This window comes from Sceloporus occidentalis, unplaced genomic scaffold, assembly GCF_023333645.1.
Source record: "Sceloporus occidentalis isolate IW3139 unplaced genomic scaffold, rSceOcc1.0.p SCAF_235, whole genome shotgun sequence".
NCBI classification, from domain to species: Eukaryota; Metazoa; Chordata; class Lepidosauria; order Squamata; family Phrynosomatidae; genus Sceloporus; species Sceloporus occidentalis.
In genome coordinates, this window is record NW_028317215.1 from 253,719 (window position 1) to 266,610 (window position 12,892).

At 43.4% G+C, this 12,892-nt stretch overlaps 1 protein-coding gene across 1 annotated transcript; it reads left to right on the top strand.

The window, feature by feature from the left end:
* Positions 1 to 2,200: 2,200 nt before the first annotated feature.
* On the top strand, positions 2,201 to 12,493 carry LOC149276522 (serine/threonine-protein kinase 33-like). Its single transcript, XM_089503549.1, has 13 exons — positions 2,201 to 2,251; positions 4,994 to 5,110; positions 5,293 to 5,406; positions 5,697 to 5,801; positions 5,936 to 6,074; positions 6,323 to 6,411; positions 6,789 to 6,876; positions 7,899 to 7,974; positions 9,367 to 9,479; positions 11,093 to 11,178; positions 11,428 to 11,661; positions 11,787 to 11,870; positions 12,299 to 12,493. Exons 1-13 carry the CDS (start codon positions 2,201 to 2,203, stop codon positions 12,491 to 12,493), a joined length of 1,491 nt encoding a protein of 496 aa, XP_089359675.1.
* Positions 12,494 to 12,892: the final 399 nt, after the last annotated feature.

Here is a 12,892-nt window from a genome sequence, read left to right on the forward strand (position 1 = left end):
CTTTACTGAGAGGGTGGTAGATAAGTGGAACAGCCTCCCATCAGAGGTGGTAGAGGATGATACAGTGAGGGTATTAAACATGCATGGGATAGACATACGGCTCCTGAATCTAAGACGAGACCAACGACTGATTACGGTTTGGGTCTTTACAGCAGGAGAAACGGGCGACTAGATGGGGGCCGGATGGGAGAGAGGAGAGAGGGGACAACTCAGTGCCATCTCCTTGATCCGCCGTCACCCGATCCTTCTCACTAGCCGGTATCTGGACGTTCCCATTAAACTCCAGGGCAGGGGCCACGGGGGGTTTAGAGCATCCTCATGTCATCCGGCCCTGGTTGTCCCCGCCGTGGCCCCTGTAGTTACCCCAGTAGCTGGGACTGTTCTGGACTTAGCAGACGGTGACCCGAGTTCCTGATCCAGACCCCCGCTTTACAGAACTCGCACGAAACTGCCTGCGAAGGGCCCTAATAAAACCCTCCGTATCAGGGGCAGGTAAGAGTCCCTTTAAATCTGCTTATTACATATTGGATATTACCCGGTACGTATGTGTCATAGAGAACATGTTAACCCTGTGCCGCTTATTACACGCCGTTTATTACACGCCAGTCGTTATGCGAGGCGGTGCCGCGGCCTTTACAAATATTCGCTCGTTTTCCACACCCTTTCTTCTTTAGATTTTTTTATCTTTTTATCTCACTTTGACGTCAGTTATGGAAAGAAATGACTCGGCTGAAAGCGTGGCCAGGATAGCAACGCAAATAAAGCGAAAGTGCCCCGAATCCTGCCTTACCGATGAATACGAGCCTGCGGGGAACTTCAGGGCCGCTTTTAGGGGGGAATCACTCAAAACACTGCTTTTCAAATACTGTAGGCTGTAATTCGCCTCCGATTCAGGGGGGTCATCGGGGCCGGGCTGGCGATCATGAGGGGGTCCTGGCACTTTAGACCGACTGCCGACGTCTGGTAATGGGGTGAGAACGGGGCGCTGACGCCCGGCAGCCCACCATGCGCCATGTTTTATGGTAGCCCTGAGATCAATTTTTTAAAACTTTTTTGGCAGAATTTCTAATCCTCAGAATTTGTGCAAAGTGGAATCCTTTACACTGCTGTATGTTTGTATATGATTATTATTATTTATTGATTTATATAGCGCCAACATATCCTGCAGCGCTGTACAATGGCTCCACTGGTCATAGCAAGTAGTCCATAATATTTTGGAGTTATAGAAACAAACAGTAAGTAAAGAGCTTACCATCTAGTGTCTCCCAGAGAACGTTTAGAGTAAAAAGGTTACACTTAATACACAAAACAGCAACGTTACCGTTTATTGTTACAGATTAATGTTTTAAAATACACGGGTAACGAGAGTCACTCTGCGTGATGGAGTCTCTTCATAGGTGTAGAGGCCCTTTATCACTCCCATCACTCCTGTGTTCCAATGGCCCTTTATCACTCCCATCACTCCTGTGTTCCAATGGCCCTTTATCACTCCCATCACTCCTGGGTTCCAGTGGCCCTTTATCACTCCCATCACTCCTGTGTTCCAATGGCCCTTTATCACTCCCATCACTCCTGTGTTCCAATGGCCCTTTATCACACCCATCACTCCTGGGTTCCAATGGCCCTTTATCACTCCCATCACTCCTGTGTTCCAATGGCCCTTTATCACTCCCATCACTCCTGTGTTCCAATGGCCCTTTATCACACCCATCACTCCTGGGTTCCAATGGCCCTTTATCACTCCCATCACTCCTGTGTTCCAATGGCACGTTGTGTTCGCTGATCCAAGTTTAAGTTTAAAAGGCTAATTGATGGTTAGAAACCCTTTTGTAATTACGTTACAGACAGAAATCTCCTTCTTTTTCCATGAAAACGGCCGAGTGACCCCAAACTTTTGACCGGTTGTGTATATAATTATCTGGAATAACCAGGGATGCTGCATTCCGCCAATCAAAAAAAAGAGGAAAGCTGGCAGTAGGTTTCTGTATGAAATTACAAAACGTCTTTATTATTGAATGTTTAATATTAGCTACAATCACCCCCCCGGCCCCCGGAAGGGCCAGTCCCCATCCAGTCTTTGTACAGGTCAGACCCGTTGAGCTGAGTGTCTGCTCGCCGGCCGTTTGCGCTCCTGTATGGCGAGGGATAAAGACACAATGAAGAAGTATTTGTGGTCTTGTCGTTAAGATTAGTCGGGACAATGCGAGGTCTGCGTCGGTTCGCTCACGTGGGCCGCGCGGCGGATTTGTTGGTAAATAAACGCAGTCTGGTATCTTAGTGGGATGAGCATCTCCTGCTCTCCAAGCACCCTGTCTGCTGGACGTCACGCGGTCTCCCTCTCATTACATTAAACAAAATCAACTCATATTCCTGCATGAGCAAAGGTGGGATCTGCCAGGGACCAGTGTGTTCTGGCATGTGTGGGGGCATCAGGGATAGTCCAAATTCAGGATCTAAAACTAGAGGGTCAGGAAGTTTTACTTTACTGAGAAGGTGGTAGATAAGTGGAACAGCCTCCCAGCAGAAGTGGTAGAGGGTAATACAGTGAGGGATTTAAACATGCAACGAGACAAATGACTGATTAAGACTTAAGTCTTTACAGTAGGAGAAACGGCAGACTATACGGGGGGGCCGACGGGGGGCCGATCTGCTGGCTTTGTCTATATATATTTAAGGATGTCTCCTTATTGCTGCTGGGAATCCATGTTATTTGTTTTTTCGCATTCAGTAATAAATTCAGTATTTAAAGAGCCTTATTTAAGTAATTCCGCAAAATGTTTGGAAAAACATAAATAAGGCGGCAGAAGAAAAACTAAATCCGGATTTGGAGTCAATAAAAGCTCACAATAGGTTAGCAAACAAGCAGAAGTAAGTGATGGGCGCGCGGAGCGCAGGTTTCGGGTTGCTGTTATTTGAGTTGCGGTGCTATGGTGTCAGACACAAACAATGCTAAACGCGTCGGGAGAACGACCAGGTAACCTGAGAGCTCGGGCTTCGTGACGTCCGCCGGGAACTGGATGATTGTGACGTCTGCTTTCATTCCTTCGCCGCTCGGAATCACCGAGACGCAGCGAATGACGATCCGTTCCGTGGACTGCAACGGAATAATAATCTATATGTCGGTCCAGAACACAGCCGGACGCATCTCTGACACGGCAATTCGTGTTATAATTAATAAAGAGTGATGAAATCTTCAAATGACCAACATAAAAAAATTTGGGCTATACTGGGGGGTCTTAAAGACCCCAAACCTTTTTAACAACGCTCAGTAAACGTCAGTATTCTGTTCCAGGATTCGTTCCCTTAATATTGATAATACGGGGCTCTTATTTAATGTTCCGGCCCCTGCTGTGTGTTTTCGGATGACAGATCTGCCCCCCAGAGTGAGAAGGAAGAGTATTACGGGGCTTCGCGGTGCCTTCAATGACCAGGAATTCCATTGGAAATCCACTTGTGGGACGTTGGCGCCACCTAGTGGCAGTGTAAGGTACAACTTATTTATCTCACTTTTACAAAGTAACCGAGTGAGACATCTATTAGAAGAATAATGGGGTTTATTTACCCCGTTTAATTTATAAAGCCGGTTCCTGCTGTTTCTATACACATTATCGGGGCTTTTAGGGCCGTAGAACCCTGCGATCCCCTCATACCCAGCAAACATTCTGACCTCCTAGAAAAGAGGGGGCATCAGGGGAGACCGAAGAGGGACTGGACAAACTAAGCAGGGACACTTGGGAGGTATGACAATACTAGGGTACTTTGTTTTCAAGTAATCAACTTTTTTGTGTGAAATTGACAATTCTTGGCGTTTTCCGGGTTATTTTAATGTTTTACTGCACATGGCCTCATCTGTTTATCTCACGCCGTGTCTTGTACTGCGCATAAAACAGTTTGTATATTCAGTGATATATGAGTTGTTTGCGAGTGCATGCGCTTGTATATTTTAGTTTATATTAAGTTGCAGACCAGGCTATTTCAAGGTGAATTAAGCAAAATGTAATATGTAAAAAAGCAACAGCCTAAGCGAAAAAATGCCAATGTCTAAACTAGGGGTATATCGCCCCTAGCACTCACCCCCAATTGGATAGGGGGTAAAAGTTAATCAAATACATTGTGGGAGGCATGGAGCTCGTCCCCTCCAACTCGGAGTAAATATCCTCCAGGGGCATAGAACCCATCTGTGTGTCCCCATCCCCTGCGTATTGGGAACGAGAAGTCTAAAGTAACGTTAACCCCTTGGAGAGACCCAGAGGCCACCCTGTATCTCTCGCCCTCTCCCCATCACTTGTCATTTGGGATGGGGGTTAAGTTAACAAAAAAGATGTCAGTGAGGCTCCCAAAAATGCAACCTATGGGGAAAAATATAGGTTAGGGGCCACCTTTCTGTAATGGCCCTCAAAGCCATCGAGTCCTCATCTTCAGCATACTGAAAAGAGTCATCAAAAATCCAGAAATCTACTTAAAAAATGGAGGAAAAAAATTGAACTTTTGTTGCCTGAAGGCTGCGGATCATAAAATTGCTGTTGGTTTAATAGACCCTGTGTATAAACATCTATCTATCTATCTATCTATCTATCTATCTATCTATCTATCTATCTATCTATCTATCTATCCTCTATCTATCTATCTATCTATCTATCTATCTATCTATCTATCTATCCTCTATCTATCTATCTATCTATCTATCTATCTATCTATCTATCTATCCTCTATCTATCTATCTATCTATCTATCTATCTATCTATCTATCTATCTATCTATCCTCTATCTATCTATCTATCTATCTATCTATCTATCTATCTATCTATCTATCTATCTATCATCTATCTATCTATCCATTTATCTATCATCTATTTGTATTCTCGTCCACCACTGACCCCTAGTGGTTACTGTGTGTATTGTATCTGCCATTCCCGAGTTGTGGATCATTTGCCATATTGTAATTCTGTTTTCAAACAAAAATACTTATTACACCATTTTGTTTTATTTTAAGATGCTGAAACCAGAAGTCAGAGAGATTCCTAGAAAAATGGCACCACCGTGGCCCCGTAGCAGCAGCGCGGAGAACAAGATTCCACATACGCGAATGGACGACGAAGCAGCGATACAGGTATGGAAACGGCTTTCAGATCTAGGAACGGGACGGCTTCATACGGCCCACACTCCATAATGAAGTGTACCTCTGGCCAACACATGACGTGGGGTCCGTCAGCTTACTCCCAAACGATTGGCTGCAGATCACTGAAGTATCAGGAGCCTGCATTTCTCTGATTTATAGTTTTTATTTTCTAGCAAATCTATACGTTTGGAAAGAAGTTGGGACAAGGCAGCTTTGGAGTCGTGATCGAAGCCACCCACCGGGAAACCGGGAAGAAGTGGGCCATTAAAAAAGTGAACCGGGAAAAGGTAAGGTCTTCTACGTTTTGTAGGAACAACGTACCAAGCCGGTAGGTTCACGGTGACGCGGATTTACTTTAGTCCTCCGCCATTGCGTCCCAAGTGTTGGCTTCACCATGTGGTCTAGCGGACGGAGTCCTTCACTGAGTAACAATGTAACGAGAGAGTTTATTTCATGGGACGCGACTCTTCCCGGTTCCGGAGGGCGAGATCTCCCACTTAACCTCCGTACTGTCCGGAGCGTCGCTGCCCGTCGTGGATCCCCGGGATAGACTGAGCATCTCTCTCGTGTTTTAAAGGCTGGAAGTTCTGCTGTAAAACTGCTGGAGCGAGAGGTTTCTATCCTGAAAATCGTAAACCACGAGCATATCATCCACCTGGAGGAAGTGTTTGAAACCCCCAAGGTCAGTCTGTGCGCCGAGTGCGTATAACCTGCCGTGTCGGCACGCTGTATCTGCCGGTGCCGACACAATCTTCTTCCCCGTATTTGTGTTTATTTGCGTTATTCCGGTCTCTCGATGTCTCTCTGTATGATCAGCGCATGTATCTCGTGATGGAGTTCTGTGAGAGCGGGGAGCTGAGAGAAATCCTGCTGCGGAAAAAGCGCTTTTCGGAGGCAGAGACCAGACACGTCATTCACAGCCTGGCATCGGCGATCGCCTACCTTCATAAAAAGGGTAATGCCCAACGCTCAGGGGGGGAACGACCGGATTACCGGGGGTCCCTGGGGCACTTTGTTACATTTCTATATGAATGACCCGGCTTATTGGATACAGAGGGAGTATTTTTTTAACTCACAACCGGACACATTGTTGGGACAGACTTTTGTTCCGCGCAGAAATTCAAAGGGGGGTGGGGGGTTATTAACAGAAGGCAATGTAAAGGCCTTTTGCGTTGTATTAACGTGCTTTCTGTGCCTGCGCAGACATCGTCCACAGGGATCTGAAACTGGAAAACATTCTGGTGAAAAGCAGCGAGAAGGCGGACACGGAGGACACGCAGCTCAACATAAAGGTACGAGACGGGACGCCAGCTTCTCCACCGTCCCAACGGATAAACCCACTTTCTTTCCACCGCCAAAACTGCGCAGACGGAGCATTTTGGAACTTTACGAGAGAATGTGCTTCAAGTTGCTAATTTGTTAATTTTTAAAAATAAAAAAAAATATATAAATATATATATATTATTTATATAATTAATTATTACATATATTTATATTTAAAACATCTTGTAATTAAGGCTGGTTATGTGCCAAATTATTGCAAATAAATGAAGAGAAACAGATGGCTGTAATGCTGTTTGGTGCAGACCAACTATATTCGTGGATCTCGTTCCCTCGTCGCCGGCACCGTCGTTTCTTCCCATTCTGCCCATTTTTGTACCCGCTGCAGGTAACCGACTTTGGTTTGGCCGTGCAGAAGGGGGGCGTTGGCAGCGAGAACATGTTACAGTCCACCTGCGGGACCCCAATATATATGGGTAAGAGCGCATGGAGCCCCCCTCTCATGTACACTGAAATGTTATTCTTATATAAAGCCCCCAGCTTATTCACTAACCTAATAACATGACGCCCGAAGCGTCTCCAAACCTTGCGGTGCTTCAGGGCACGCAACACTAAGGGGTGAGTTCCAGCCCCGGCACGCTGGTGCACTTAAGCAGCTAAATTACCCCTTGGTATTTTTTTTTATTAATTTAAGACGTTCCGTATTATGTATTTTTGATATTTTTTCTAAAAAGATTTTATGGTTTGGAGCTTGAGCCGCGGTCCCAGCCGAGCCCAGGAGTGGCTATGAAGCGCTTTCCATGCCAAGTTGCCTGCGTTTGTCCTCAAACCGGTCACCGTGCCGGACCTTAAAGCTCTTTTTTGTCTTTAAATGTTACTTAAATTCTTCGTAAACCATTTTCCACCCAAACTTTTTACTCGGCGGAACGTTAAGGAAAGTTTTTATTTGAAACCTCCTATAATGCCTTTGAAACGGATCGAACGAATTGTTTATGCTGCGAGGAGCAAGATTTCTACACTCCAGAAGACAAACTTTTTCTTAAAATGAAATTTACTTGAAATCTATCGGCAGATTCCCGTTTTCACATTGAGTTTCTCGTCTCTGATATTAAGTATTTTACAATCCCGACTCTCCTCGGTGCTTAATGCGGTTAAATGGATTTATCCGCTGATACCCGGCTCTGTGGAGCTGACGGCTCGTGCCGCGTCAGCAGCCAACCCATCAAACATTAAAAAATGATATTCAAAATACCCCCCTTTCCTGCCCCGTCTGCTGCCTAACTGCCTCCTAACAATTAAAAAGGAACCCGTCACATTCAGCCAGTCATCGTTTCCGAGAGGGCGAATTGCTAAAGTCTGTACATAATTCATTCAAACATCTGCTGTCGTTGTTTCCTCATCAGGGAATAAATTATACCCCGTCAGCAGATTCCTCGTGCCGCATCTTTACGGATTTATAAGCGTTTCTTCATATTATTAATATTACCCTTTTCTGCAGCCCCGGAGGTTATCAATGCCCACGATTACACCCAGCAGTGTGACATATGGAGCACGGGGGTCATCATGTACATGCTGTAAGTATCCTGTATTTTTTAACATCACCAAAAAATAAATAAACAATTAAAAAAAATACAATTATTTTTTTAATTTTTTAATTAAAAAAAAATAAAAAAATAAAAAAATAGTGTAGTGTTTTTTTTAAAAATATAAAAAAAAAACCCCTTAAGAATTAAAATTATTAAAAAACCTCAGAAATGTCAGCACCTGTAAAAATCTCCCGGAATGGACTGCTCTGTTCCGTCACAGGCACGCGACTTCCCGAGCGGACATTTTTAAATGATGCAGCGTATATATATATATATATATATATATATATATATATAGATTTGCATTTGGAAACAAGGCTTCTGACTTGTTTAAAGCCTCTGTAGAGAGAATAATAGAAACGTCGTATAGTGTAATCGGGGACTGCTCTGTTGTGTCATTATTTACATAACCCCGCCCCCTTTCCATTAAAACCTTCCCGATAAAAATGAACGGCGAAAACGTGTAATTGAAGATAGATTTTATTTTTTTCTTTAGCTTCAGATTGTAAAACGAAACCAGCCGACCTATAAATCCAATCGCATCTCCTTTCTGCTCCTTCAAGTGACTAATTGTGATTTTTCATTATTTAGGCCGTAATATCTTTATGTTTTTTGAAAAACAAACACAAAAATTAGCATTTTGATGGCTGTCGTTTTATAATGGCGTGTTTGATGACAGTTGCGGAATTGGCTTACATCGAGGGGGTGAAATAATTGAATGGCGATACATTTATTACTGGTTAGAATAACATGTTCGGTTTAACCCTTCGATGCATGCAGATTAACCAACATTTTATTTATTTATTTATATTTTTTTTATGATTTATCCGATTCTTTTTAAGAATCCATTTTATTGAAGCAAATGGTTCAGGATGGTTGAACGTTCCGATATTTAGGGATTTAGGTTTAAATGGCGTGAGCTGGTTCATTAAAACGGAATTATTTGTAAATCCCCTCTCTCCTCTGGGTCGGATTTCCTTTTTTTTTCCGTTTATTTTTTGGATATCTGTCTTTACGGTAGTCGGATCCATAGACGCCGAGAAGAGCTTCTGGGTCATCTTTATCATTCCTGAAGCTACGGGGCAAATACACAAATAATATCTTTATATGTGTCCGTCCGAGACATCTTTATGAAGGTACCATGGAGAGCAGCGCTGCCCTCTTTGCCCAGGGGGTCTTTGGTTCTGGTCTGCCTAGGACCCGGTTCCAGAAGATCCAAGTTGGGTTTAATGGACAGACTCCCCCCTAAGCTATGCCCATGATGATGAATTAAGCTGTCGCCCGGCACGTCTCCTAAGAACCCTTAATGAATAAAACTCAGAAGAACTTGATACAATGTATCGCAATTAACCCTCGTTCTTTTGCTTTTTTTTTCTGTAGGCTTTGCGGGGATCCGCCATTCATGGCCGCCTCGGAGGACAAACTTTTCGAGTCGATTAAAAAGGGCGAGCTGAAGTTTTGCGACGAAGTTTGGCAAACCGTGAGCGAGGCTGGTAAGTGCATGTTTACCGACTTAAAACAAATGGCTTCATGATCAGCGTGACACCCCCGGAAAGGAGCTTTTAATAGAAGGGACTGCGATACAATGTACCCCCAGGGACAGCAGAGTCAGTAGGAAATAAAAGGCCTTTTACCGGCCGGCCCTCCAGGCGAGTGGCGGCTATTGTGTCCCCTTACAAGAAACTTTACTTAAGAAAGGCTGTGGTATTGATTGGACACATTAGCCCCGCGTCCGTACAATGCACAACGTGCCGCTTCATTTGTTGTGCGATATGGTTTTGGAACCGAACGTTTTAAATGCGGACCCCAAGTCCCCTCTTAATGCACTCGACACGGGAGGCTTTTGTTTCGTGGCCCGGTGCTGATGTAAGTGGAAATGTTTGGCGCCGCGACATGAATTCTTCATTATTTAAATTGCCCGCTCGCCTTGTCGCTTTTTTTTATTTTTTTGAAAGGGCTCTCAGGTCAGAAAAGTTTGTTTGTAAGCGATATAATAATATATATAAAATGCACTGTATATATACTATATAAAATGCACTATATATATATATATATATACTATATAAAATGCACTATATATATACTATATAAAATGCACTATATATATATATACTATATAAAATGCACTATATATATAAATATATCTATCGATCACGGCTCATGACTGAAATGCTATGAAATATTAGTAATATCCACAGAATTTCGCAGCCAATGAAAATCCTGATCTTTCATTCTTGGCACTGATTGGCTGAGCACTCTTCTCTTTAAGAAAGTGGATACCAGGTTTGAAGTATTTTTAATGTACTTTTATTGTAAAACCATTAATTTTTTTTAGTGGTATATATAGGTATATATATATATATATTTCTTTTCTTTTTTCTTTAATACTGGCAGATAAAAGCAAATTAGAGAATATAATTTCTGATTCTATTTATTGGTGCAATTTGTCCACACCGGTGTCTGATGAGACCTTGCACCCGTCTGTAGAGTATATACATATAACCGGATGTATACGTATACATCATATACCGCGTATAAGTATATATATACAAATACATCATATACCTCGTATAAGTATGTATATACAAATACATCATATACCGCGTATAAGTATATATATACAAATACATCATATACCGGGTATAAGTATATATATACAAATACATCATATACCGCGTATAAGTATATATATACAAATACATCATATACCGCGTATAAGTATATATATACAAATACATCATATACCGGGTATAAGTATATATATACAAATACATCATATACCGCGTATAAGTATATATATACAAATACATCATATACCGGGTATAAGTATATATATACAAATACATCATATACCGCGTATAAGTATGTATATACAAATACATCATATACCGCGTATAAGTATGTATATACAAATACATCATATACCGCGTATAAGTATGTATATACAAATACATTATATACATTATAAGTCAGCGCTGCGCGTCTTCGGTTGCCCACCGGGTGTATATTAATCCGGTCGTCACTCTCAGCTCAGCGGACGGACGGCTGCCCCCAAAGTGCGCTCCCCATGAATGGTTTATTCATTTTAAATCATTTTTTTTCACAGCCAAAGATGTCCTGCAGAGGCTTCTGAAGGTAGATCCGGCTCAGCGCATCACAGCTAACGAGCTGCTTGATAACCCCTGGATAACGGTACGTCGACGAATCGCTTACGCAAGTCACCCCCTCTGTATGTGTCACGTGTAACCTCCGGCACCTTAACCGTATCGAATTTTCTCCTTTAATATTATCTCTGGTTCAGATTCATTCTAGAAACTCTTGTTGCAGGAGGCTGGCACTGATAGGCGGATCATTATTGTTGCCATAGCAGCAGAGAGAAGGGTATGGGTTTTTAAATGTGAGAAATAAAATGATGTGTGGATAATCCCCCTGACTCTCTAGGGTGAAAGGAACATTGTGCAGAGACCGTTTAATGTCATCGAGATGATGAAGGAATGGGGGAACAGCCTGGACATGGACGACAAGGAGCTCCCGGACGCCGAGTCCAACGGTTTGTGCGAGGCGCACTCCGAGAGCCCCCTCGCCCCTGAGGAACGAAGCAGCCCAGTGAGCAGCAATGGAGCCTCCGAAACCGACAGCAGCAACAGCAGCAAACCTTCCACCCCAACGCAGCAGGTAAAAGGGACCTCATTACGTCTTTTATCTCCGACACCTGTATCTAGGAGCTTTACCTGCCTTCACGAATCTCACCTCGACTACCAAACAGTTCTTGAATTCTGACACATTCTGTACATTTCTAGATACACAAGAAAAAGACGCCTCCCGGTTCTCTGCCCAACGGGATGATTAAGAAGAAAAGTTCGGGCTTCAAGTCTTCAAGCGCTGTAAGTAGAACCGTGTGGCAGTAAGTACTGAAAGCGTTGGGGCGTTTTGTACCGATACAACATCAGTCTGCTCTAGAACACTCTGCGGTTTGTACTGATCCAGTACATGTTCTGTGCTAGAACAGTCTAGAACACGGCAACGTAGACAACAGGTCCAGTAGAAGGCTAGAACACTCTGCAGTTTGTACGGATATAGTACACGTTCCGTGCTAGAACAGTGCAAGGTTTATTCAGATACATGTTCTGTACTCAGAACAGTATGTGTTCTGTGCTGGAACAGTCTAGAACACGGCAACGTGTCCAGTAAAAAGGCATTGCATGTTCTCTGCTTGCCACGCGAAATACATTTTTTACTGTTTTTTTAGAATTTACTTGTGATTTGAAGCTATATTTGTATAATGAGACCCCCACGTACTGTTCCATTGTAGCCCCCACCAGACAGAAAGACCTCTTCACAACCCAATCTCCGACGGACCCAAGATAATCCAAAACACGCGTCTGCATCCAAACCGCCGGCGGTTACGGGGAAAGGAGAGCCGGAAAAACTCAGTGTTCACACAAACCACGGACATAAACTCACGCAGAGACCTCCTGCCTCCCCCAAATCCAAGAAAACCTTCTAGCTGCAAGACAAACCCTCTACCCCCAACCCTACGGACTTTATTAACGTGCCAAAGGGAAAGGTGTGGACCCCGGAGATCTGTGCTCCCCGAAGCCACGTGACCCATCTACTGGTGATCAGACTACTAGTGTGAGGAGGACATGTCAGTCCGGAACCTGCATAGATCATAGAGGTTCAGATCAAGTCACCAAACTGGGGTACAGTTACCATAACAACGTGTTTTTCGATTTCCATTCCGAATACTCAGCAGACCTTCTAATGGCGCCATACGTGTTTTAGAATTGTTATTTTGTTGCATCGGTTAAAACAAGGAACCGGGTTTGAAACTTCAGCTCTGCGGAATGTGATGGCGCTATTTATAAAATAATTAATAATATTAATAGTCCTTAATATATTCCTC

Excerpts from the sequence above, each read along its gene's own strand:
- LOC149276522 (XM_089503549.1), top strand. The coding sequence starts at position 2,201 with ATGCGAGGTCTGCGTCGGTTCGCTCACGTGGGCCGCGCGGCGGATTTG. Across the intron at positions 11,662-11,786 it reads CTTCCACCCCAACGCAGCAG|ATACACAAGAAAAAGACGCC; the intron begins GTAAAAGGGACC and ends GTACATTTCTAG. Across the intron at positions 11,871-12,298 it reads GCTTCAAGTCTTCAAGCGCT|CCCCCACCAGACAGAAAGAC; the intron begins GTAAGTAGAACC and ends GTTCCATTGTAG.